This window comes from Geotrypetes seraphini, chromosome 12 (assembly GCF_902459505.1).
Source record: "Geotrypetes seraphini chromosome 12, aGeoSer1.1, whole genome shotgun sequence".
NCBI lineage: Eukaryota > Metazoa > Chordata > Amphibia > Gymnophiona > Dermophiidae > Geotrypetes > Geotrypetes seraphini.
The window spans coordinates 20784844-20809391 of NC_047095.1; the positions used below are offsets into that span (position 1 = coordinate 20784844).

General features: G+C 44.3%; 1 protein-coding gene across 7 annotated transcripts in view; it reads right to left on the minus strand.

The window, feature by feature from the left end:
* SLC44A3 (solute carrier family 44 member 3) overlaps nucleotides 1-24548 on the minus strand; it is a 125514-nt gene that overhangs the window by 36261 nt on the left and 64705 nt on the right. For 6 of the 7 annotated variants that reach the window (XM_033916298.1, XM_033916300.1, XM_033916299.1 and 3 more), the window contains one exon: nucleotides 23919-24105. The exons of the other annotated variant lie outside the window; for it this stretch is intronic. In XM_033916298.1, the coding sequence (XP_033772189.1) occupies nucleotides 23919-24105 (187 nt within the window). The remainder of the gene's footprint in view (nucleotides 1-23918; nucleotides 24106-24548) is intronic. 7 annotated transcript variants of the gene reach the window in all.

Below are 24548 nucleotides of genomic sequence, written 5' to 3' on the forward strand. Positions count from 1 at the left end.
CAGCTAAAAGGCCCTAGGGAGAACACTGGAGAGGAAGGCTGATCAGCCCGTAGATCAGGACGGCAACACGAGTGCGATCGACTCGAGTTGCCTTCCTGAGCTACTGGTCGATCGCGATCGACGCGTTGGGCACCCCTGCTCTAGAGACACAATCCAACCAGCATAGGATGTCTGGCTAAGCAGCATTACGTCAGACTGGGCTGGTGTTAAAGAGTCTTTTGCAAAGGAATGCAATTCCTTACACACCATCACGCACCCGTTTCCTTGACTCAAACTGTCTGGTTCTTCTGAGTCCCAAAATGGTGCAATACAAATCTACATGTTATTCCGCATTCTTTATTCTCTCACCAAAGACCTGGAATGACCTCAACTACGTGAGGAGTGAAGGAGTGGCTTAGTGGTTAGAGCTGCAGTCTCAGCACCCTGAGGTTGCAGGTACAAGTCCAGCATTGATCCTTGTGATCCTGGGCAAGTCACTTAATACTCTATTACCCCAACTACATTAGACACATTGTGAGCCTACCAGGACAGATAGGGAGAAATACATTACATTACATTAGAGATTTCTATTCCGCCATTACTTTGCAGTTCAAGGCGGATTACAAAAGAGATATAGATGGTGGATTACAAAGGAAGATCTTCGGTCATTTCTAAAGAAGGTAAAGAGTAGATCAGGTAGTGTCGTGAGTTTTTCTGTGTCTGGTTGAGGTAGTTTGGATGAGGCGGTTGTTCAGGTAGGTTGGGCAGTCTCCATTTATAGTTTTAAATAATATGCAGTAGAATTTAAATAGTATTCTTTTCTGGACTGGAAGCCAGTGTGAGCTGATGTATGCTTCAGTAATATGGTCGTGTTTCCTCAGTGAGTAGATGAGTCTCAAAGCTGTATTTTGTATTGTTTGTAATTGTTTAGTCATTGTTGCAGGGCAGGGGAGGTAAAGGATGTTACAGTAGTCTAGTAGACCTAGGAGTAGGGATTGTACTATGAGCTGGAATTGTGTTCTTTCGAAGTATTTTCGGACTTGTCTTAGGTTTCTTATAACCGCGAAAGACTTTTGTATTGTTTTATTTATTTGTGGTTGCATAGTGCAGCATCTGTCTATTGTCATTCCTAGTAGTTTTAGGGTGGTTTGGACGGGGTAATTGATTGAGTTGATTTCTATATTGGTTAAGGTTGTGATCTTTGGTTGATCATAAGGTATGAGAATGGTAATGTCCTGAATGTAAACCATTTAGGCCAGTGGTCTCAAACTCAAACCCTTTGCAGGGCCACATTTTGGATTTGTAGGTACTTGGAGGGCCTCAGAAAAAAATAGTTAAGGCCTTATTAAAGAAATGACAATTTTGCATGAGGTAAAACTCTTTCCAGTTTATAAATCTTTCCTTTTGGCTAAGTTTAATAATAATATTGTAATTTATAGCTAAAGAGACATATGATCAAGAAACTGTTTTATTTTACTTTTGTGATTATGATAAACATACCGAGGGCCTCAAAATAGTACCTGGTGGGCCGCATGTGGCCCTTGGGCCATGAGTTTGAGACCGCTGATTTAGGCTATGAGGGGTATATAAATAAGCCATTTTTTTTCTCCTCTTTATTGTCTGTCTGCTTATGAGTTTCCATTAATATTCTACAGAGTGGATATTTGGCAATAACTGTCTGACATTGCTGCTTGGATGTCTCACTGCCATCTAAAACTGAATATGGCTAAGACCTAAACTCACCTCTCCCCCCATTCTCTGTTTCTGTTGACAATACTCTCCTCCCTCCCTGTCTCATCAGTTAGCAACCTCAGGGCCATTTTGGACTCATTGGATTCTATCTCGTTCTCCGTTCAGATCCAACAAACTGCTAAAGTCCGTCACTTCTTCTCCTATAGTATTACCAAAATCCAACCTCTCCTCTCTGAGCACACTACCAAAACCCTTATCCACACTCTCATCACTTCTTGCTCAGCGTACTGCAACTATCCGCTCTCAGGTCTTCTGCTCAACCCTCTCTCTCTCCTTCAATCTGCAAAATTCTGCTGCATGACATATTACACAAGAGCAGCCATGCTCTCATTACCTCTCTCTCAAAGTCACTTCACTGGCTCGACATCCATTTCCTAATACAGTTCAAATTCCTCTTGCTGACTTAAAGTGCACTCACTCAGCAGCCCCTCAATATCTATCCACACTTATCTCCCCCTATGCTCTCTACTGTGAACTCCGTTCATTGGGCAAGCCCCTCCTATCCGTACCCGTCTCTTCCACTGCCAACTCCGGACTCTGTCCCTTCTCTTTTGTTGCACCATTTGCATGGAACAGACTGCCTGAGCCATTACGTCAGGCTCTGTGTCTCTAGCAGTATTCAAATCCAAGTTAAAGGCCCATTTTTTCAAGGCTGCTTTCAGCTCCTAACTCCCACTCACTGTAAAATCACCTACATATGTCCATCCTATCATTCTCTCTGCAAGAAACTCCCCAGCCTCTATATGTCTTGTCTGTTCATATTAGATTATAAGCTCTTCTGAGCAGGGACCGTCTATTGCATGTTAAATGTACAGTGCTGCGTACGCCTTTCAGCGCTGTAGAAATGATACGAGTATTAGTAGTAGTATTGTTGATGAATGTGGGAATGAATGAGTCCTGTAAGCGTGCGGTTTTTGCTTTCCTGTCATTTTATTGGAGCTCCTTTCCGTGTTAAAGTATTTGCTGTTATTTTTTTCAGAATTGTACACTGCTTATTCCTGTTTGTTCAGAATTTGGAGGTATAACAAGCATTAATGAACATAAATAGTTGTCAAATTGAAATCCGCACAAATCTACTATAACATAGTGATGTGAGCTTGCATTTTACATGAAGATAAAGAATAAAGAATCAGACCTGCCATGGTCATCTGTTGAATTATCCCAGTGATTCTTAGAAACAGTAACATTCCTGAGCACCCTAAATACGTGCATTCAAGGCAGTGTGTGTACGAGGATCATGGGAAATGAGTAAAAATGATATTAACAGAATCACAAATTGACTCCCCCTTTTTCAAAAGTGCGGAAGAGGTTTTTAGCGCCAGCCGGTACGCTCAATGCTCTTCGTTGCTCCGACAGTCAGAGTTCCTAAGAGCATCGGAGCAGAGCATTCAGCATGCCGGCTAGCGCCAAAATCCTCTTCCGCGGTTTTGTAAAAGGGAGTATCAATTCTGAAAGCGTTTTGTTTTCATTCTGATTTTGATGTATAAGCTGAATGTGGGGTACTGGTCGCCTACTTACTTTTATTGTTTGAAATTTGTGTTATACTGTTTTACTTGTTGTAATAACTCGTATGTATGGATTTAATTTTGTAACCCGCCTTGGACAGGGGCAGGATATAAATAAACCATTGGTGTGGGTATTCAAAAGTTTGTCATGCTAACTTTGGATGTTATTTATTTCACATGCTTTATGAATGAGTTAGCAGGGCAGATCTTCACAGTTAAAAATTTCTGCTCTGCTGACCAGTTTAATTTTGTGCTGTCAAGTCGTGGTAGGCATAAAATTTACTTGAATAAAAAAAGGAGGTGGCACTGGGGCATTCCCAAGGTGCAGTTTCAGTTTGGCTGGTAGATGATTATACAGATCAGATACAAGATCCTTTATCCAAAATCCTTGGGACCAGGCATATTTTGGTGTTTTGAATTTTTCGGATTTTGAAACGGTAATGTTAATTTGGAAAAAAACAGAGGATAAGACCTTAAAATTGCCACCAAACTATTTTATTTCAAAATAAGGCACACATTATAAACACTTCAATCTCTTCAAACACAAACATGTCCAAACAGGACAAATTAACAGAATTACAAATTAAGTATCAATTCTGAAAGCATTTTACTTTCATTGCTGTGGGTATTGAAAAGGACATATAGAGGCTGGGGAGTTTCTTGCAGAGAGAATGATAGGATGGAAAAGCTTTGTCATGTTAATTTTGGATGTTATTTATTTCACATGCTTTATGAATGCTTCTCACTGCCACCCGAGCAGAATCTGCAGCTCTCTTTTGCCATTTTTACAAATTTGGGTTTTCAGAGCTTTTCAGGTTTTAGAACAAAGGATCTTGTACTTGACACTGGACCAGCAAAAGTTGCTCAGGTAATTTGGGATGCTCACACAGGAGGCTTGGAGTTAAACCAGAAAACTTTATTTAATTAGCTTTTGACTGGATAGTCAACCTGCCTGGATACAGGCTGAATATCCAGACAAAGTTATCTTTCTTGCTCAGCGTTTTTGAATATAGACCTCATAGCAAAATCAGCTCTCTGACATAATACATCTGATAGGATTTCTGTGAGACCAGAAAAGTTGAGCTCAGTGTTAAGTAATACAATGCTAAAGATTATTATAAAGTCAATTCTGCATCACTGTGAAATTCCAGACTCTGTGTTACACTCCTCTGTTATTTACTCATATTCTGAGACCTTTATTAGCCTGGCTACAATAGTAGCCTTCTGCATGACCTGTTTCTTTCATATGTATGGATAATTTACAATCATTAAGTGAGATTGCATAAACAATCCCCTGTCAGTTACTACTGGGTTGTTTTTTTTTAAGCATATGTTGAGGGGGGGAGTTCTTTAATCAAAATTTGAGATTAGTAAGGCTTGGATTGTACTGCATAAAGACCTATTGTGGCCACAGAGGTCCATCATTATGGTTGTGTAAAATCAGATAAAATCTAGTCAGTAGTTACAATTCTTTCTTCCCAGCCTCCTGAAGACAAAGAGTATAGTTGTCTCCACAGCACTTATTTGTGAACACTGACCTGAAAAGCTTTGTCTAAATGACCAAAAACAACTCTATAATTATTTACAAAAGATAAGAATGTTATTTACTTTCATGTGCAGTACTTCTTTTAATTGCAAAGCCAGAGAGAACCCATGTAATGACATTTATCTGGTTCACCTTTATCCACTACCCTCTTAGAGCTGGATTCCCAAACTGGGTTATGTGGAATCCTAGAACTCTCTTCAAGAGATCCACATCATTCGGAGCAGGAACAACTCCCAGTCGCTCCTACCCATACAGGCTCCACTGACAAAATGGATTCCAGGACTTCCTAAGGCCGTTTCCTGCAAGAAGTCCTGGCAACCATTTTGTCTGAGGAGCCAGTATGGGCAGGAACACTGGGGATTGTTCCTGCCCCCTATAGCCCACTGACAGTACTGTAGCGACAAGTGAGGCATGGGTGGGGGGGGCCCTACATGCGGTTCCAGGAGAGGAGGATCTTTATGTGGTGGGGAGGGGAGGAAGGAGTGGGGTTCCTCAATGTATGAAAAATATTTTAGGGGTTTTACCACAGGAAAAAACTTTTTGAATCACCGAACTGGAGGCATGCTTCACACCATGTTGTGTGTGTACTTTAAGCTGATTTGAAAGTAAAAAAACCCCAAAAAGTTTGAGGCTCCAAAATTGTGAGTACTATATATACAATAAAATATTCATGTTCACACTTAATAGTAATTTATATAAAAACACTGAGAGCAATTTTCAGTGCCATTTCCACTGGTAAAAGAATGCTTTCATAGAATTTCCCAACCTATATGCAGGTAAAAGTACCAAAGTTGTGCCATTTTGTGCATATTTATTACATACTGTGGGTAGAAGGCATTCCTAGGAATGGAACTGGGGCAGTGGCGTACCTAGGGTATGTGGCACCCGGGGCCCATCATTTTTTGACACCCCCCCCCCATCTATATGAAAAATATGATTTTTAGTACCAATCTACATATCGCACCACAAGAGTGTACCTAGGAAAAGGCTGCATCTTAAACACTGCAGTGAGCACTAGAACACCAACACATACATTGTAAAACTAAACAAGCCAGATCCCGCACAGTCAATTGGTCCTGTAGTCAATGCCAACTGAAAACTATGTCTTTTTCATACACACAGAACAGAGATACACCCTCGCCCAAAATGGAATAATCACAAACTAAAAATAGAAATATGTAGACAAAAGTTAAACTGATCCGCCAAGAAACCAGACCCTGGATACAATGCAACACCACAAAAAACAGTAACACATGTCCTCTAATACAGTGCAAAATATAAAGACAGTAGATGTAAATTTGAAAAAACTGATACATAACAATCACCACTTTATAAATTAACAAATAAAAATAAAACAAATAATGAGATATAAAAAAATACAATTTTATTGGACTAATCCCCGTAAGCTCGGTCCCCATCCCCGCAAACCACCTGATTCCATCCACACAAGCCTTGAATTGTTTATATTAAAGTATAAAAAGAAACAATATTCTGTACAATTGTCAATTTATAAATCAGCGTCTTCTCCCCACTCTCTTCCCCATTTCCCTTCAGCATCCTCAGCCCACTCTCTCTCCACTTTCCTTCAGCGCACGCACATAAAAACAAGCAAGTAATTTTATATCATTTTCATTCTATTCATTCATAGAAATTAAAGTCTAGATAATGCCAGTCACATAACAAAACATGATTTTACAAAAATAATTCCCTGCAGTCAAGCCTGCAAGGATTATTAGATGTCTTTCAGCAGTTCCCCTCCCTCCCTCCCCCTTACCTTTGTGGCCAAGTCAAAATGATCTACCAACAATAAAATTTTAAAAACACAAAGCACGCTGTACGCAGAGAAAATGTTAATTATCATTTATATTCCGCGGGTTTTCAAAGAGGTCAAGGCAGATGACTTTATGCAATGTCACCTCAGTAACAACTATACAAAAATAGACAAATATTCCCCCTCCCTTTTTACTAAACTGCGATAGCGGTTTTTAGCGTAGGGAGCTGCACTGAATGCCCCACGCTGCTCTCGACGCTCATAGGCTCCCTGCGCTAAAAAACTCTATTGCGGTTTAGTAAAAGGGGGCCATAGTGCAAAATATATTCAGCAGATATAAATTTTCAAAACGGACACATTTTGATCACTAAGTTGAAAATAAAATCATTTTTCCTACTTTTTTGTCTGGTGATTTCATGAGTCTCTGGTCCTTCTTCTGATCCTTCTTCTTTCTCTCTCCCCCTGGCTCCCCTCTTTATTTCTGCCTTTCTTTCTCTCTCCTCCTGGCCCCCCTCTTTCTTTCTGCCTTTCTTTCTCTCCCCCTTGACCCCCCTCTTTATTTCTGCCTTTCTTTCTCTCCCCTTGGTCCCCCTCTTTCTTTCTGCCTTTCTTTCTCTCTCCCCCTGGCCCTCCTCTTTCTTTCTGCCTTTCTTTCTCTCCCCCTTGACCCCCTCTTTATTTCTGCCTTTCTTTCTCTCCCCTTGGTCCCCCTCTTTCTTTCTGCCTTTCTTTCTCTCTCCCCCTGACCCCTCTTTATTTCTGCCTTTCTTTCTCTCTCCCCCTGGCCCCCCCCTCTTTATTTTTTCCTTTCTTTCTCTCTCCCCCTAGCCTGCACAAAGCCATCGTGCCGATTTCTCCACTTCCACGATTCTTTCCCTACTCTCACCCCCAAGCCAGCAGCCGATTTCTCCCTGCTCCTTCCCCGATGTCCTGAACTTCATCGGGCAGCAGCAGCATTCACAATTCACTGCTGTTGCCCGCTTCAGGCCTTGTTCTCTGTCGGGTCCTGTCTTCATGAAAACTGGAAGTAGGCAGGACCCGGCAGAGAACAAGGCCTGAAGCCGGCAACAGCAGCGAATTGTAAACGCTGCTGCTGCCCGAAGAAGGTAATGGAGCACCGAGGCAGTCCGCTTCTCCCCCCTCCCAGCCGAACCCCCGCTGACCCTCCTATCTCCCCACCCCCGTGAACCTTTCCGACCTTCCCAGCGAGAGCAGCAAACCTCCTTCGCGGCTTTCTCCTCCCTCTGCCGCGTTACTGATGACGTCATCAGTGATGCGGCAGAGGGAGGATAAAGCCGACGCTACTGGAGGGAGGTTTGCTGCTTTCGCTGGGAGAGTCGGAAAGGTTCACTTGGGGGGGGGGAGAGATAGGATGGTCAGCGGGGTTTCGGCTGGGAGGGGGGAGAAGCGGTGTGCCTTGGTGCTCCAAGGCCTGGCGCCATTACCTTTTTCGATAATGGCGCCGATGCTGCTTTCGCTGGGAGGGTAGGAGCGCGATAGGGACCGGGCCAGCTGTGCACCCCCCCCTAAGGCGGCACCCGGGATGGACCTCCCCCTCGCCCCCTTGGTACGCTACTGCCCTGGGGAAACAGCCTGCAACAAGATCGCGCGATGCCAGAGATCTTTGCCTGCTTCGGCTGTTTCCTCCGCCGCGGTCCCGCCCCTCCTCTGACATCAGAGGAGGGGCAGGACCGTGGCGGAGGAAACAGTCGAAGCAGGCAAAGAAATCTGGCATCGCGATCTTGCTGCAGGCTGTTTCCAGACGCGACACCCGGCGCAGGGGGGGGGTAACTGGACCGGACCGGGAGCACCCCCTCAGGGCTTGGTACCCGGGGCGGACCTCCCCCCTCGCCCCCCCCCTTGGTACGCCACTGAACTGGGGTGAAATCTGAACTACCAGAATGCTAGAATTTTCAAATGTATACGTGTATTATTATGCAGTAAAAGTATCTATGCCAATTAGCAAGTGTGATGGTTAATCTAGGAAGGTGGCATATACATTTTTAAAAACTTAAGATAAAGAAGGGTCCCTTTTACATAGCTGCAATATCGAGTCCCGGCGTGATAAATGTGATGCAGCCCATAGGAGGCCAGAGGGGCCCTAAATGTTTGTGGGGTGCAAACTTTTATTCAGAGTTTTCAAAGTCAAAAGCACACACACATAGCTGTGGACCTGCCAGATGATTTTCAAAGGGAAACTCCAGTGGACCTCACTATTAGGAGTATATAAGCTACATATTTTGTGGGTATTTCCTCTTTGTTTTCATTTCCCCTGATGCTGGGAAGCATCTGTGATGAGAAATACAACCAATGAAATGCTTCTTGAGGTGCCAAGGATCTTTAGCAGAGTAGAAAATGAACAAAGACAACTGGATACAAGTTACCACAGCCAGCAGAATCAACACAACTCTACCCCTCCTCAAACTGAAGAACAGGAATGCACCCCTAGAAATGGAGTTGGTTAAAACATCACAGAACAGGAGGAACCGGACCTCAAAACTCCCAAAACCTCAGGATCAGTAATCGCCAGCAAGCAAAGAGAAGTGGTAGCTTGTGTCTTCCTTCTAAGGAGTATAGATGCATCCATCTGCTCAACAGATATGATGTCCAGGGAGGTATGCTGCCTGCTGAGTGCCAAGATCCAAAATGTTACAGAAAGTTTTCCAAGACTCATCAAACCAAATATTACCCGAAACTGCTCATCCAAGTTGGTACAAATGATACAGCTAAGTATCTCTCCAAACACATCAGAAGTGACTTCATAGCTCTGGGAGAAGGTGAAACAGATAGGTGCACAGAAGTGTTCTAGTTGATTCTCCTTTTGAGGAAAATGGCAAGGACAGAGAGACTCATTCTGGAGATGAATGTGTGGCTGCATGGATGGTATCATTGAGAGCATTTTGGCTTCGTGAACCATGGAATGATTTTCCAAGGGCTGTTGACAACTGATAGCATCCATTGTCAAGAAGGAGTGAAGTGTCTTCTACAATGACTTGCTACCCTACTGAAGAGGACTTGCACTGAAGAGGACTGGCTAACCTACTGAAGAGGACTCGCGAGAACTGATGGCAGCCATTCAGGAAGCAACGCAGGGATTGGAGGAGGCAGCTGGCAGCTGTCCAGCGAGGAAGAGACAGGAGCAAGCCAGGATTTGGGGAAACGGGGAAGAAATGCATTCTCAATCACTGACTTCAGGACTCCCCACTCCCCACCCCATCTGGTATTAGCGCAATAAATTCCATCTTTTAATGGTCTGGGAGTCTATGTCCGCTTGGTTTTCTCGTTCCCGGAATAAGCTTTTTCTGTCCATTTGGGCCTCCTATTTGGACACTTTACCCCCTATGATAAAAAGCCAGGTGGTCAATCGATTGCAGAAGCCAGTAGTTCCTTCCTTGCCAGTGGGTTGAGGGTGGGGTTTGGGAGGTGGGGGTGGTAGGGGGGTATTAGGGTTGGGGGAGGGTGGGCGGGGTTCTTCTTGGGGTGTGGAATGGCGGGGTCCAGGTTATCAGAACACAGGCCTGGACTCTCCCTGTATTCAGGGTTCTTCTGTTGGATGTTTGATACTAGTTTTGTATTGGAAAATGTGATTTCTGCTTATTGCGTGTATTTTATCTTGTGAATAAACAAAAACAAAAAAAAAGGTACAGGGGGGATGATATTTTTGAATTGCATCTTGATTATTCCATGCAGCATATTGTCCATTGCCCATATAAAGAGAAAACCAATGTAGTATATTGCCAGTCTTTGAATATATACTGTATCAGTAATGCGTATTCTTTAATCCAAGTACTTAGACGAGCATACAAATTATAGAAGTGAAAGACTGCCCTTTTTGATAACTTTTCCCTTGTGGTTATTACCCTAAAAAAAAAAAAAAAAAGAGCATAACTACTGTAGCATGCAAAACCAAGTGAATGCTGTCCTGTATAGAAAAAAATTGATTGGTCTCAAAGGTACAGGGGGAAGACTTAGTGTCAATATTCATAGATAGGCTGCCCCATTTAAGCAAGCTGCACCTACTACGCAGCTTTGCAAAATCAATGTATAAGCCGCAGCCTATCATTGGCCAAATACGGTATATACAGATCTTTAAGTCTGTGTCCATACGCATTATGACAAAAATCATTTATCATTTTAGTAGCTGCCCTCTGGACCAACTTCTTCCAGTTAATATCTTGTTGAAGGTATGATTTCCAGAAATGTGCACAGCACTTTTAATAAGGTCTCAGCAGAGATTTATACAGAGGCACTATCACCTCTTCCCTGCTAGTTATTCCTCTCCTTATGCATCTTATGCTTTTACCATCACCTTTTCTACCTGTTTAGCCACCTTAATGTCATAAGATACAAACACCTCCAAATCCCATTCTTTTTTCTTGTGCAGAAATACTTTACCCGTATACTGATCCCTTAGGTTTATGCATTCTAAATGCATGACCCTGCATTTTTTTAGTTGCCAAATTCCAGACCAAGCTTTCCTAGATCCCTCTTCATATTATCCACACCATCCACCATTTACAAAAATGCTAAAAAGAACCAAACTATGAACTGATCCCTGCAGCACTGATTCTGCCCTTTGAGGAAATGCCTTTCACTCTGAAGAAATGCCATTTACCGTACCACTACCCTTTGTCATCTTCCACTCAACTAGTTTTTAAAACCCAAATTGGTCACTTTAGAGCCCACTATCTTCTTTCACTAAGTCTACATGCAATCTCAGGCTTGGCAGATGCTACAGTGGTTGCTAGGGTAGAGTCCTCGATTTTTACTAGAATGTACAACACAGGCACTAAATTACAAAACCAAAAGAACAACTGTGTTGTATAAAGGAAAGGATAAGCAAACACTGCATATGTGATGCAAGTGATATATCATTCTTGTCAATGATTCTATGGAGAGGGCTTTCTTTTTTATAATTTACTTATATTGTTAGTACTTTTCTAAAAATCAGTTCAAAACTGGTTCCTTTTATAGTCCAATGTTATCTCCTGGTTTTGCTAATTACAATAACTGTGCATGTGTCTAGAGCTCCTTGCATTCACAACCAACAATGAGGTTATCGCTTGAGAATCCACATAAGGTACAGTATTAAAAAAAAACATGGATGGCAGCAATCTCTGTGGTTGGGCCTCAGTTATGGAATGCTTTTAGTGGCTCATTGAGGCTATGTAAAGATTTGAAGTCTTTCAAAAAATCTTTGAAAACGTATTTGTTTGTTAAAGAATTCTTTTAGACTACATGATGTTCTTTTCTGGCTGTTTGTTTGACTGTAAAGATGTACTACTGTTATTTTTTCTTAGGACCTGTGTATGTAAATACTGTAATCTGCTTAGGTTGTAAGCAGAATAGAAATTTTTAAAATAAATATGATAATGTTTGGCAGCAACAACAAGAAGTACGAGGGCCATTCAAAAGGTATCAGACCTTAATTTTTCTTGTGTTACAATATAGGGTTTACATATAGAGTGTTGCAATTTATCTTCATATAGGATTACTTCCCCTTGATCCAGTGTCGCCACCACCTCTTGACTGCTGTCCTCATGCACGGAAGCAGACTCTGCCGGGGAAACTTCATCCTAAGAACATAAGAATTGCCACTGTTGGGTCAGACCAGTGGTCCATCGTGCCCAGCAGTCCACTCATGCGGTGGCCTCTAGGTCAAAGACCAGTGCTCTAAATGAGCCCAGCCTCACCTGTGTACCAGTTGAGCAGGAACTTGTCCAACTTTGTCTTGAATCCCTGGAGGGTGTTTTCCCCTATGACAGACTCCGGAAGAGCGTTCCAGTTTTCTACCACTCTGGGTGAAGAAGAACTTCCTTACGTTCCCGGGATAAAAGTGGCAAGGAATCGGACTTGCTATCCATCCAGTCTGTGGCAAACTGAACCTCCTGTTCCAAGTCTACGTCCTCATCTGGTCAGGGTGCCTCTTGAAGGAGCAACCCCTGCACCGCCACCACTGTGCGTTGCTAATAGGCGCTGAGGACTCTCGGTAGTTCAAATAAGCAGTCCACATAAGGCTCACAAAATCTAGGGTGAAGCCTTGTACTGGGGGTCTCCACGACCCGGGCAGAGACTTCCTGCCGGTCCTCTATGTGACTGCACATGGCTAATACAGATTCAGAGAGTCCCAGAAAGGGTTGCTTCCCCTGGGGACACACCTCCTGGAGGACTTGGAGGAGGCTGAGCCTGAGGCTCCTGCCCTTCCTCCACATGCTCCATCGCACACAGGACATGGACTTTCCTCGGCCGGCCATTCAGTGCAAACTTGGCACGATATAGGTATAAAAAGGCTCAAGGAGTCTACTCCAGTCGATTCTGAATTAAATTGTGGAGGGTTTTGAGGTAGATAAAGGCAAAAGTAAAAAAGATTGTTTAAAATCCAAGATGGCTACTGCCACAAAAAAATCGCACCAAAAACAACCCGTGGAGACCTCCCTGAAAGAAAATAATCACAGAGAAAGGGGTTTTGGAGAAGGACCTAAGCTCTGGGGTCAGAAACCCTCAACTTTTAAGGACCTCCCCCCCAATTTGTCCCTTTAGCCTCACTCACTGTGCCATGTAGTGCCTGCCTGTTTCAGCATAGGATTTCAGCTGGAATCAAAGGGAGAAGAAATCTGCCTCACAAATTCACTGAACAAAGCTGGTCTTCTGGCTGCCAGTTGGGCTGAGGTCGGACTGAACATCTATCCCCGGAAAACCTCACTGTGTAAAGGGGGGGGACGACCACACAGCTGGCCCCACTGTAAGTCCCGACCGAGCCGGGAAGGAGCCCGAACAGCCTAGGCTCAAGCTCCTGACTAAATCAGAGATACAAGCAGCTACACAGGGGACGATCCCTGAGCTCTAAAAAAAATTCCAGCAGGCTGGCTAGCTAGGTGTCCCTGGGAGGCTGATTTTGCTAGCAGCAGACTTCTACCATGTGAGTCGGCATCTTCTCCCAGGCACAGGATCCACCAAGTGGGAACCTTCAGGCATCGAGCCTCCAAAGAATACTGAGCAAAAATACCTGAAAATAATAAAACCACTAGGTGGCAAAGGGGCAATTTTGTACTCTAGTGGCTGATGGGGTGGGAGCAGAGGGGAATCGATGCTGCCCTGGCTCTACTAGACTCCCAGGGAAATCCATGGATGAACCCTGGTTGGAGAGGGGAGTTGGGCTGAGGGTTATTTTGTGATGGTATCTGATCTTAGGGTCTTAATTGTACAGATGGATGCTGTCTGGGAGGGGGTGGCTGTCTGTCAGTGCTGGCCATGCCCCCTGCCTCAACCCACGCTAAACAGCTAGTGTGTGAATTTTACTATGCTGGCTGGTTTTGCTGTGCAGTAGCTGTGCTAAACAGTTACTGCATGCTAACACCCATGCCAGCTGCTTATCCCAGCTTAGTAAACATGCCCCTTAGTATCTAAAGTAAATTTAATTGATCAGGTTCAAAGATCACATTTAAACATTTATGAGGAAACTGCCAAAGAAATTAGCCTCCAGGAGATACAAGGCAGCTCCTGGTGCATTGAAATAAATTTCTTCCTCCTTTCCTGTTTCTAAAAAGGCTCTTTAACTTAGCTAAATAAAATGGTAGCTAGATTTAAATGAGGAATGCAAGTTTATACTTCAGAAAGATTAGAAAGAATCATATGTTTTCAAAGTTCATAAGATATTTTCTCTACAGTTCTGAGATTTGGAGCTTGACAGAATGTATTGGTCCCACCTGCAACCCAGTGATATTCCAGCAAGAAACTCTCTCATGTGCTCCTCCAGAAATTCCTGATGAGTAAGGCAGTAGGTCAGAGGCCAGACAAGAGCAGGACACTCAGCGCAGCAACTCAGAATTAGAATAAATGGCCTTTAATTACCAAGTCATTTTTTTTTATTTCTGATGTGCTATTCTGTACTTTTGACCCATTCCCTTGCTTCCTGCAGTAAAAATTTGAAACTAGCCAAGTTTCTAAAGTGCAGTGAAACTTGGAATTAATGTAGCACTTAAGGGGATTTTTAAACATGTTTTAATGCAGTTTTTGTGATAATTTTGTCATTAGTGCATGGCACCTGCATATAGTTAATGCATGAAAACTGATGGCCTCCTATTTAGGATGTGCTAGGTGGTCCCGCATTAATCCTACGTTATTCAGTTAGCATGTGTTAATTTTAACAGGCTAGCTAAATAACCACGGGAATGCCCATTCTCTGCCTTATAAAAATATATTTTTTAAATTAGGTAATGCATGGCATGCATGAGAATTAATGCAAAGTGCATTAATGCAAACTGCAGCAGCCTTTTAGCATGTGCTAATTGCGCATTAAGGGTCCTTTTCCTAAGCTGCATTAGGTTAACATATGCCTAATGCAGCAAATAAAGGAATACCACGGGATGAACTCAGGTGGCCTGCAGTAACTTTGAAATGTGTGCATACTAATTTTTTTTTCTTTGGAGGAGACGTGTCATGAGTGGAGAGTGTACCGTATTTTCACGCAAATAACGCGCACCCGTATAAAACGCGCACACGGGTATAGCGCGCAGAAATCACGATGATATGTACAAAAACTTTGGTATACCGCGCTCACGGGTATACCGCGCATGCTGCCCGACGCTCCTTTCGCCCGCCCTGACTTTCCGTGCGCTGTCCCGACTCTCCGTTCACCCCCCCTGACTTCCGTGCACTGTCCCCCCTTGAAGGTCTGTCCCCATCCTGAAAGCCTGATGCCCCCCCCCCGACGTCCGATACATCCCTCCCCCATGAAGGACCGCCGACTCCCCAACAATATCGGGCCAGGAGGGAGCCCAAATCCTCCTGGCCACGGCGACCCCCTAACCCCACCCCGCACTACATTACGGGCAGGAGGGATCCCAGGCCCTCCTGCCCTCGACGCAAACCCCCCTCCCCCCAACGACCGCCCCCCCCCAAGAACCTCCGACCGCCCCCCCAGCCGACCCGCGACCCCCCTGGCGACCCCCCCACCCCCCTTCCCCGTACCTTTGGTAGTTGGGCCAGAAGGGAGCCAAACCCTCCTGGCCACGGCGACCCCCTAACCCCACCCCGCACTACATTACGGGCAGGAGGGATCCCAGGCCCTCCTGCCCTCGACGCAAACCCCCCTCCCCCCCAACGACCGCCCCCCCCAAGAACCTCCGACCGCCCCCCCAGCCGACCCGCGACCCCTCTGGCGACCCCCACGACCCCCCACCCCCCTTCCCCGTACCTTTGGTAGTTGGCCGGACAGACGGGAGCCAAACCCGCCTGTCCGGCAGGCAGCCAACGAAGGAATGAGGCCGGATTGGCCCATCCATCCTAAAGCTCCGCCTACTGGTGGGGCCTAAGGCGCGTGGGCCAATCAGAATAGGCCCTGGAGCCTTAGGTCCCACCTGGGGGCGCGGCCTGAGGCACATGGGCCCAACCCCGACCATGTGCCTCAGGCCGCGCCCCCAGGTGGGACCTAAGGCTCCAGGGCCTATTCTGATTGGCCCACGCGCCTTAGGCCCCACCAGTAGGCGGAGCTTTAGGATGGATGGGCCAATCCGGCCTCATTCCTTCGTTGGCTGCCTGCCGGACAGGCGGGTTTGGCTCCCGTCTGTCCGGCCAACTACCAAAGGTACGGGGAAGGGGGGTGGGGGGGTCGTGGGGGTCGCCAGGGGGATCGCGGGTCGGCTGGGGGGCGGTCGGAGGTTCTTGGGGGGGGGCGGTCGTTGGGGGGGAGGGGGGTTTGCGTCGAGGGCAGGAGGGCCTGGGATCCCTCCTGCCCGTAATGTAGTGCGGGGTGGGGTTAGGGGGTCGCCGTGGCCAGGAGGGTTTGGGCTCCCTTCTGGCCCGATATTGTCGGGAAGTCGGCGGTCCTGCCGGGGGGGGGGGGGATGTATCGGACGTCGGGGAGTCGACCGGGCAAGAGGGCTTGGGCTCCCTCTTGCTCCGATCGTGGATGCGGGTGCGGGTGGGATCGCGTGCGAGCGGTCGTTCGGGGTGGGGGTGCGAGCGGTCCTGCTGGGGGGGTGAATCGGGCGGGGTGGGAACTATGTTTTAAAACTTTTGTATACCGCGCTCACGCATATAACGCGCGAGGGGTATGCGCGGTAGGTAAAAACGCGTATAACGCGCGCGTTATATGCGTGAAAATACGGTACTCAAAGATCAACTTTTTGCAAAACACAACCATGAAGTTACAAAAAACTAGTGGTTGTTTATAGTATTCTAATCATTGTACAAAGGTGAATTTAATGTCCCAATGTGTCCAAAATAAAATAATATCACTGACTTCTTTATGACCATGGTTATTATTACATATGAAAAGTAGATAATCCATCAATACCAAATTCCTATATAATTCTCTATGAAAAATTGTCATTTATGATAATTTACGGTTATCTGACCACATTACCTTGAAGGCTATATCTCAGAAGGTCAATTATCATAAATGACAATTTTTCATAGAGAATTATATAATTGGTTACTGCACAAGCCTTACTGCTACTAGTATTAATTATTTCTATAGCGCTACCAGACGCACGCAGCGCTGTACAGAGTCACAAAGAGTAAGAAAACAGGCAAGAGTAAGACAGACAAACAGGATGTCATGGATACAGTTATGGGGAACAGTTAATCAGCTGGCTGGGTTAAAGGGCAGAGGAGTAGGGTTAAGGATTGAAAGCTATATCAAAAAGGTGAGTTTTCAGTTTGCTTTTAAACAAGGGAAGGGGCTTGACGGACAAACTTGGGTAATTTATTCCAGGCCTAGGGGGCAACTAGATGAAAGAAACGAGGTCTGGAATTGGCAGTGGAGGAGAAGGGTAATGCTGAGTGACTTATCTGAGGAACAGAGTTCTCTGGGAGGTGTCTAAGGAGAGAGAAGCAAGGAGAGATATTGAGGGGCAGCAGAATGAACACATTTGTAGGTCAGCAATAAGATCTTGAACTGTATGTGATGGCAGATAGGGAGCCAGTGAAGTAACTTAAGGAGAGGAGTGACATGAGCGAAGCAAGATTGGTAGAAGATGAGTCGCACAGCAGAGTTTTGCACAGATTGCAAGGGGGAAGGCGACACTGAGGGATACCAGTTAGGAGTAGATTGCAGTAATCTAAGCGTGAGGTTACAAGAGTTTGAACAAGATTCCAGGTAGTGTGCTCAGAGAGGAAGGGCGAATTTTGGTGATATTGAAGAGAAAGAAATGACAGGTCTTAGCAGCTTGTTGGATATACGTAGAAAATGAGAGGTCAGAATCGAAGACCACTCCAAGGTTGCAAGCAGAGGAGACTGCAATAATGACAGTATTATTTACAGAGATGGAGAAAGGAGGAGGAGGAGCAGAGGATTTAGAAGGAAAGAGGAGCAGCTCAGTCTTGGACATATTTCGTTTCAGATGACGACAGGACATCCAGGCAGCAATGTCAGCCAAACAAGCAGAAACTTTTTCTTGGACTTTAGGTGAAATTTCAAGTTTTTGAGAGGTAGATCTGGGAGTCATAAGCATATAGGTTATACTGGAAGCCTACGAAAAAGGTGGTGGTATGTGCTCATGTGGTGATTTTACAAAAAGACCGTGCAGTAATGGCAACATTAATGCATGACCATTAATACGAAAAATAGAAAATAGGCTATTTTACAGCTGTGGTATTCAGTGCATGGGGAAAATCTGCACCTTTGTAAAAGGACCCCTAAGGGCTTAATACCCTTTAGTGAAAGGGCTCCTATGTTTAAATATCTCTAGAAAGCACAGTAGGGCATTGAGCTGTGCTAAGTAAAGACATGTCAGTTTGAAGAGAGACCCAGAAGCCTTGTAAAAAGTTTAAACAAGTCTAATGCACATATGCCACACAGTGGTGAAGAAGCAAATACAAATTGACAGCTCACACTAAAGGAAGCACCAGGGTAATGTTGTCAGTGCTAATTTGTGCTAATAATTGGTTCCAGCTCTGTGGATGCATTCCCAATTTTAAGCAAACTCCTTCACTGTGTCAGGGAGGGATAATCTGTGTTAAGTTTAGCACTCCATATTGTTTTGAAAAACTGGCTTGTCTGGTACTAATTCAGGAGGAGTTGAAGTAAGCCTTATAGAATTTTACCTTATATGGTAGGCAGGGGATGCATCATTCAAGGCAAGGCACTGTCATTTTTCAAGATAATGGCACTGGAGGCAGAAGCGAATGAACATTGTTCCTGCCTCTTCAGTTAGGTATGTGGGGTCAGTTTGGGTGTACTGGGGAAGCGATCGAGAGGGCAGGGAGAGTGCCACTAGACACCCAGGGATTTAGTTATTTTTACTCCTAGCGGAATTCTGTGCAAAAAATTTCAAAATTTTGCACACAAAATGAGCAAATTCTGCAAGATTGGCAAAATGTAAACAATATTTTTGCTAAATTATTCTCCATTTTCCATTTAAAACATTTAAAATAAAATGCTTTTCTTCTATCTTTGTTGTCTGGATATTTTATTTTTTCCAATTAAACAAAAAGCCTAATCAAAATAAACAAACAATAGAGGAGGTTGTGCTCCTAATCCAAACAGAAAAACCTGCTCTATGTCTCCTTGTTAGCCCGTCCTCCCAAAGGACGGTTACAAAGTACATCCATAATAATCGAGACAGGACAGAGATGACATAATTTACATAAATTGCAATATAGACATGACAATAAAACATATGCACTAAGTAGCATCTGGTGAGATTAGGTGGCGTAGGTGCATTGACTGAGTGGCATTTCTGGGTGAATGACTTTAAGGCGCTGGGTTTGTAAAGAGGAAGGTTTTCACGGCCAAGAAAGAGTCCATCTAGTGATCTAACAGATGGGGGGATGGTATGCCAAAGTCTGGGTATGAAATGTGAGTAGGAGCATTTGTGGGCTGTTTCAGTTTTGAGGGAGCAGCCAGGAGGCATGGTCAGTTGTTTTTCTCCTTCAGACCTCAGTGGTCGCTTTGGGAAGTAGATTTGTAGTTTGGTTTTCATGTAGTACGGAATCGTTTCATGGAAGGTTTTGAAAGTGAGGACCAGGACCTTGAAGGCGCAGCGTTTTTGAAAGGGCAGCCAGTGCATGGAAGCTAATGCAGGGGTAACATGGTCATGGATGCCTAGGTTTTTCAGAAGGTGGATTGCAGCGTTTTGCACCCTTTGGAGGCGGGAGAGAGTTTTGGTAGGCAGGCCCACTAGAAAAGTGTTACAACAGTCTACGTGGGATAGTACAAAAGCGTAGAATAGTTGGGCAAATTCAGATTCTGAGAAGTATGCATGTATGGCTTTTAGCTGGCGGAAGTAGTAGAAGGAGGATGATACTAGTTTGGATACGTGATCTGTCATTGATAAGATTGTGTCAAGAGTTACTCCTAGGCTGAGGATGTTGTCTTTGGGTGTAAGGGTGTTTGTGCCTATCCCAGGCTCTCTTGAATTCAGACACAGTCTCTGTTTCCACCACCTCTTCTGGGAGACTGTTCCATGCATCTACCACCCTTTAGGTAAAAAAGTATTTTCTCAGATTACTCTTAACTTCATCCTATGCCCTCTCATTGAAGAGTTTCCTTTCAAATGAAAGAGACTTGACTCATGCACATTTATATTATGTAGGTATTTAAATGACTCCATCATATCTCCCCTCTCCTGCCTTTCCACCAAGTATACAGATTAAGATCTTTAAGTCTGTCCCCATACGCCTTATCACGAAGATCACACATCATTTTAGTAGCCTTCCTCTGGACTGACTCCATCCTTTTTATATCTTTTTGAAGGTGCGACCTCCAGAATTGTATACAATATTCTAAATGAGGTCTCACCAGAATCTTATACATAGGCATCAATACCTCCTTTTTTCTACTGGCCATACCTCTCTCTATACAATATGTGCGTTTCCATTAATTTGCTTACCACAGAAGTGAGACTTACCGGCCTGTAATTCCCTACTTCTTCCTTACTTCCACTTTTGTGGAGAGACCAGTCCTCCGGTACCTCTCCCGACTCTAGAGACTCACTGAAAAGGTCAGTCAGCGGAACTACCAGAACTTCCCTAAGTTCCTTCAGCACCCTCGGATGTACAGCATCCGGTCCCATCGCTTTGTCTACCTTTATTTTAGCTAGCTCCTCAAGAACACAACCCTCTGAAAATTGATCAGGGTCTATTACTCCTCCATCCCTATTCACATTTGTCTTCTGCGGTTCCGCTCTCGGCGCTTCAGCCATGAACACAGAACAGAAATATTTGTTAAGCAATTAGTCCTTTTCTTTATCAGCTTATACATATTCCTCCCCTTGACCTCTGATTCTCACAATGCCACTTTTGCACTTCTTCCTATCACTAAAATATCTAAAATATGTCTTGTCTCTCCGTTTTACCGTGTCAGCTATTTTTTTCTTCCATTTGCATTTTTGCTTTCCTGACTACACCTTAATCAAAATATGTTATTCAAAAGTGGAGACTTAAACAATAATAATTGCTGAAATCACTAAGATCAATCTGAGTATTTCGTTTCGTTTCCTTCTTCAGGGGCAAACTCAGGCTCACAACCTCCCTTTGATACATAAAGCTCTCACATTTTCAATCCAACAGCTCAGACTATGGGCGTATAAGATCAATTAGCGATTTACCATTTTAAATGCCAGGATTTCCGATCGAGCAACGCACCCTTTATTATGGCTACATGATGACAACATTAGTTACATGTGTGTCACAATTGTTTGTAACGTCCTGCTGTCAACCACCAACCAAATTGCAATTTTGCATGCCATTAGAAAGATAAGCAAAAACTTTATTATTATTTCTTATATATTCCACAGTTCATTAATATTTTTGGACGCAAAGCACTTTAGTGATTTCAGCAATAATTGTTTGTCTCCACTTTTGAATAATATATTTTGATTAAGGTATATAGATGTGCACATATATTGTGAATAAATATGATGTGAGAGGCAAACTTTCTGGGCACCTATGTTGGGTACACAATTTGTGGGAAATAGCCCTGGTAGACTCTCTTTGATTATTTAATAAGGTCCCCCGATAACTGACAAACATCCATATTGTGTATGTGTATACTGAGAGAATTATTACAGTTTTACCACATATCAACAAGGAGACATAGAGTAGGTTTTTCTATTTGTTTTATTTTTCCATCATGTTAGTTCCAGTTTTTTTTCTGCTTTCCTGTTGCCTGCTAATTCTCCTGCTATCTATTTGTCTTTTCTACTCTCTTCTCTCTATTCCCTTACTACACCTGCCTCTTTCTTACCCATTTCTTTTTCACTTTCTAGCTACCTATCAAATTTCCATCTTCTCTCCCATTCCCCATCTCATTCATTCCTCAGCCCTCCATTCCCTTTCATCTTCAATGTACCTCAATTACCATATTTCTACCCTCTGTTATATCTATCCTCTCATCTGTTTCCTTGCCACCCTCTCCTCCCCCTCAGTTCTATCATTCTCAACGTCTTCCTTCCTCCACCATTATAGCCCAGCATCTGTTTTCTCTTCCTTCCCTCCCCACCCTTGTAGCCTGACATCTCCATATCTCTTCCCTGCTGCACTTTCCCCCAAGGTCCAGCATTTCTCCCACTCTCTACCCTCACTCCCATTTCCAGGCATCTCTACATCACTCCATTCTGCTCCTGGATCCAACATCTCCCTCTCCACCTCCTGTGTATCTCTCCCTCCCTCTCATCTACCCCCATATTCAACACCTCTCTCTCTCCCTTCTTTGTGCCTTGTGTCAAATCTCTCTGTCTCCCGACATGCACCATCTCTCCCTTCCTTCCCTCGATTATGTGCAATTTTATCCTCTCCCCTTACCATGCATGTTTCCCTCTCCTCCCCCTGTGCCACCAACCTTTCTTCCTCTCCCTATTCCCTCCTTCTGTGCCAGCAACTTTCCTTCCTCTCACTCCTTCCCTTCCCCTTTGCCAGCAACTTTCTTTCCTCTCTTCCTCTATGCTCTAAGGCTTGCTTCTTTGGGTTGCGATATTGGCAGCGACTCTCACATGCTGCCTGCCAGTAACCCGGAAGCCTCCCCTCTGCCGTGGAGAGACTTCTGGGTTAGCGGCAGGTAGCGTATTGGACTTGCTGCCGATACCGCGACCTGAAGATGCTGACACTGTCAAGATTCTGCACAGGAAAAGGGAATTCTGTGTGACTGTGCAGTTCTCTAGAAATTCTGCATTGCACAGTCGCACAGAATTCCACCTGGAGTATAATTTATTGCTGGAAAGGTGTTTGGGTTCTGGGAGCAGGGGCAGGGACAAGGACAGGGGAGATATGATATAGGCATTTAAATACTTGAAAGGTATATAGAAACAAATCTTTTCCAGAGAAGAGAAAATGGTAAAACTGAGGTTGTAGGGTGGTAGACTTAGGAGTAATGTCAGCATCTCAAATTCTTTTTCATTGCTACCTAGAAAAATGGAGGTGGTAGAAAAAAAAAAGGTGACAGAATTCAAAAAGGCATGGGATGAACATAGAGGATTTCTAATTAGAAAATGAATGGTATAAAAAAAACAAAAAACTTAAACGGTTGCAAGTGTGTTTGATGTGTTGAATGGTACTTAGTTGACACCACCGGCTGTGAAGAACTAATGCCGATACTGGGCTGGAAAGGGCTTCCACAGAAACTCCAGTAATTTGGAATGCGAGGACAGTGCCAGGCAAACTTTTACAGTCTGTGTCTCACAAATGACAAGGTGGCTTGGTTAGGCTGGAGTGTGCTTTCATGGCAACTCCAGTAGTAGAAACCTAAGGACAGCGATGGGTGGACTTCTATGGTCTATATTCAAGAAATGTCAAAGAAAGACAATTCAATCATGAATTAATAATGAGCGTGACTGTTGGGCAAACTGAATGGATTATTCAGGTCTTTATCTGCCATCATTTACTATGTTACTATGTAAGTGTGGGTAGTGGATGGGGGGGCCACTAGACAATCGGGAAAATTTTTTGAACTATGGGGGTAGGTGCCAGTTTGACTCAGGTCATTTGGGGGAGGAGAATGGGTCACTAAACCACCAGAGGGACCAATGCAGGTACCTGAGGCAGGGTGGTTGGGTTTGAGGGAGAGAAAGAGGATACTGGTAGACACCCACTCCTCTCAACCAACCCTTCTACGCTGCCCTGGACCCTGGCGTTATTTTTCCCGCAGTAGTTGAGCAGGCAAAGCTGTTGAAAAAATATTTGCATGCCACAGGACCGCAAATGCACTGAATTCATTTAAATGCAATTGTGGTTAGGGTTTCTGTTCTACTTAACACCCACAATGAAACCCTTCCTGCATTGCTATCCTGTGTAAAACTGAGTTAAACCTGTGGTAACTATGAGAGTAGCTTTCTGCAACAGTCCCTCAACGTTTGTGTGCCCTGCTTTGTGCCCACTCAGTAAGCAGTACCTACTTTTGAAACCACAGGAAAGGTTGAATAGTTACCTGCGGTTCCAAGGCTTAGAAGCACAGTGACCCAGAACACCCAAAAGAAAATGAGAATTATGAAGGTCCAGAGTGGTTGCAAGAACAGCAATGGAACCTGGCTTATTGTTTTGCTCGCAACCTGAAACAGCTGGAGGGTGAGCTGAATCCTCTTTCTGAACATGAACATCAGGATAAGCAGAAGAACCTCGAGTGAAAAAAATAAAGATTACCATGCATGAATTACTGGGATTCCAGAATCACTCCTTTCTCTCTCATCCACCACCCTCAACCCCCTTCAAGAAAAGGAACTACTGACAGCACAGGACAAAAAAGTATAATCTCTCCCCCAACCCCTCCAAAAGCTATTGATAGCTGACCAGAAGCTGCTCCCCACCTCAAAAAGCAGCAGCTACTGACAGCTGATCAGACAGACAATTTTTCTTCTCCCCATTCCCCAAGAACAGAGAGCTCCCACTCTTCTGCCCATTCTAGCACAAAAATAAAACTGAAGCAGCCAAGACACCTCAGAAAGAGAGGAGTGCAGAAGACAAGGAAGAGAAAACATACAAGAGCAAGAAAGAAAAAGGAGAAAAGAGGGGCTGGATAGCAGGCTGAGATGGGAGTAAGTATTGTGAGAAATGTTTATTA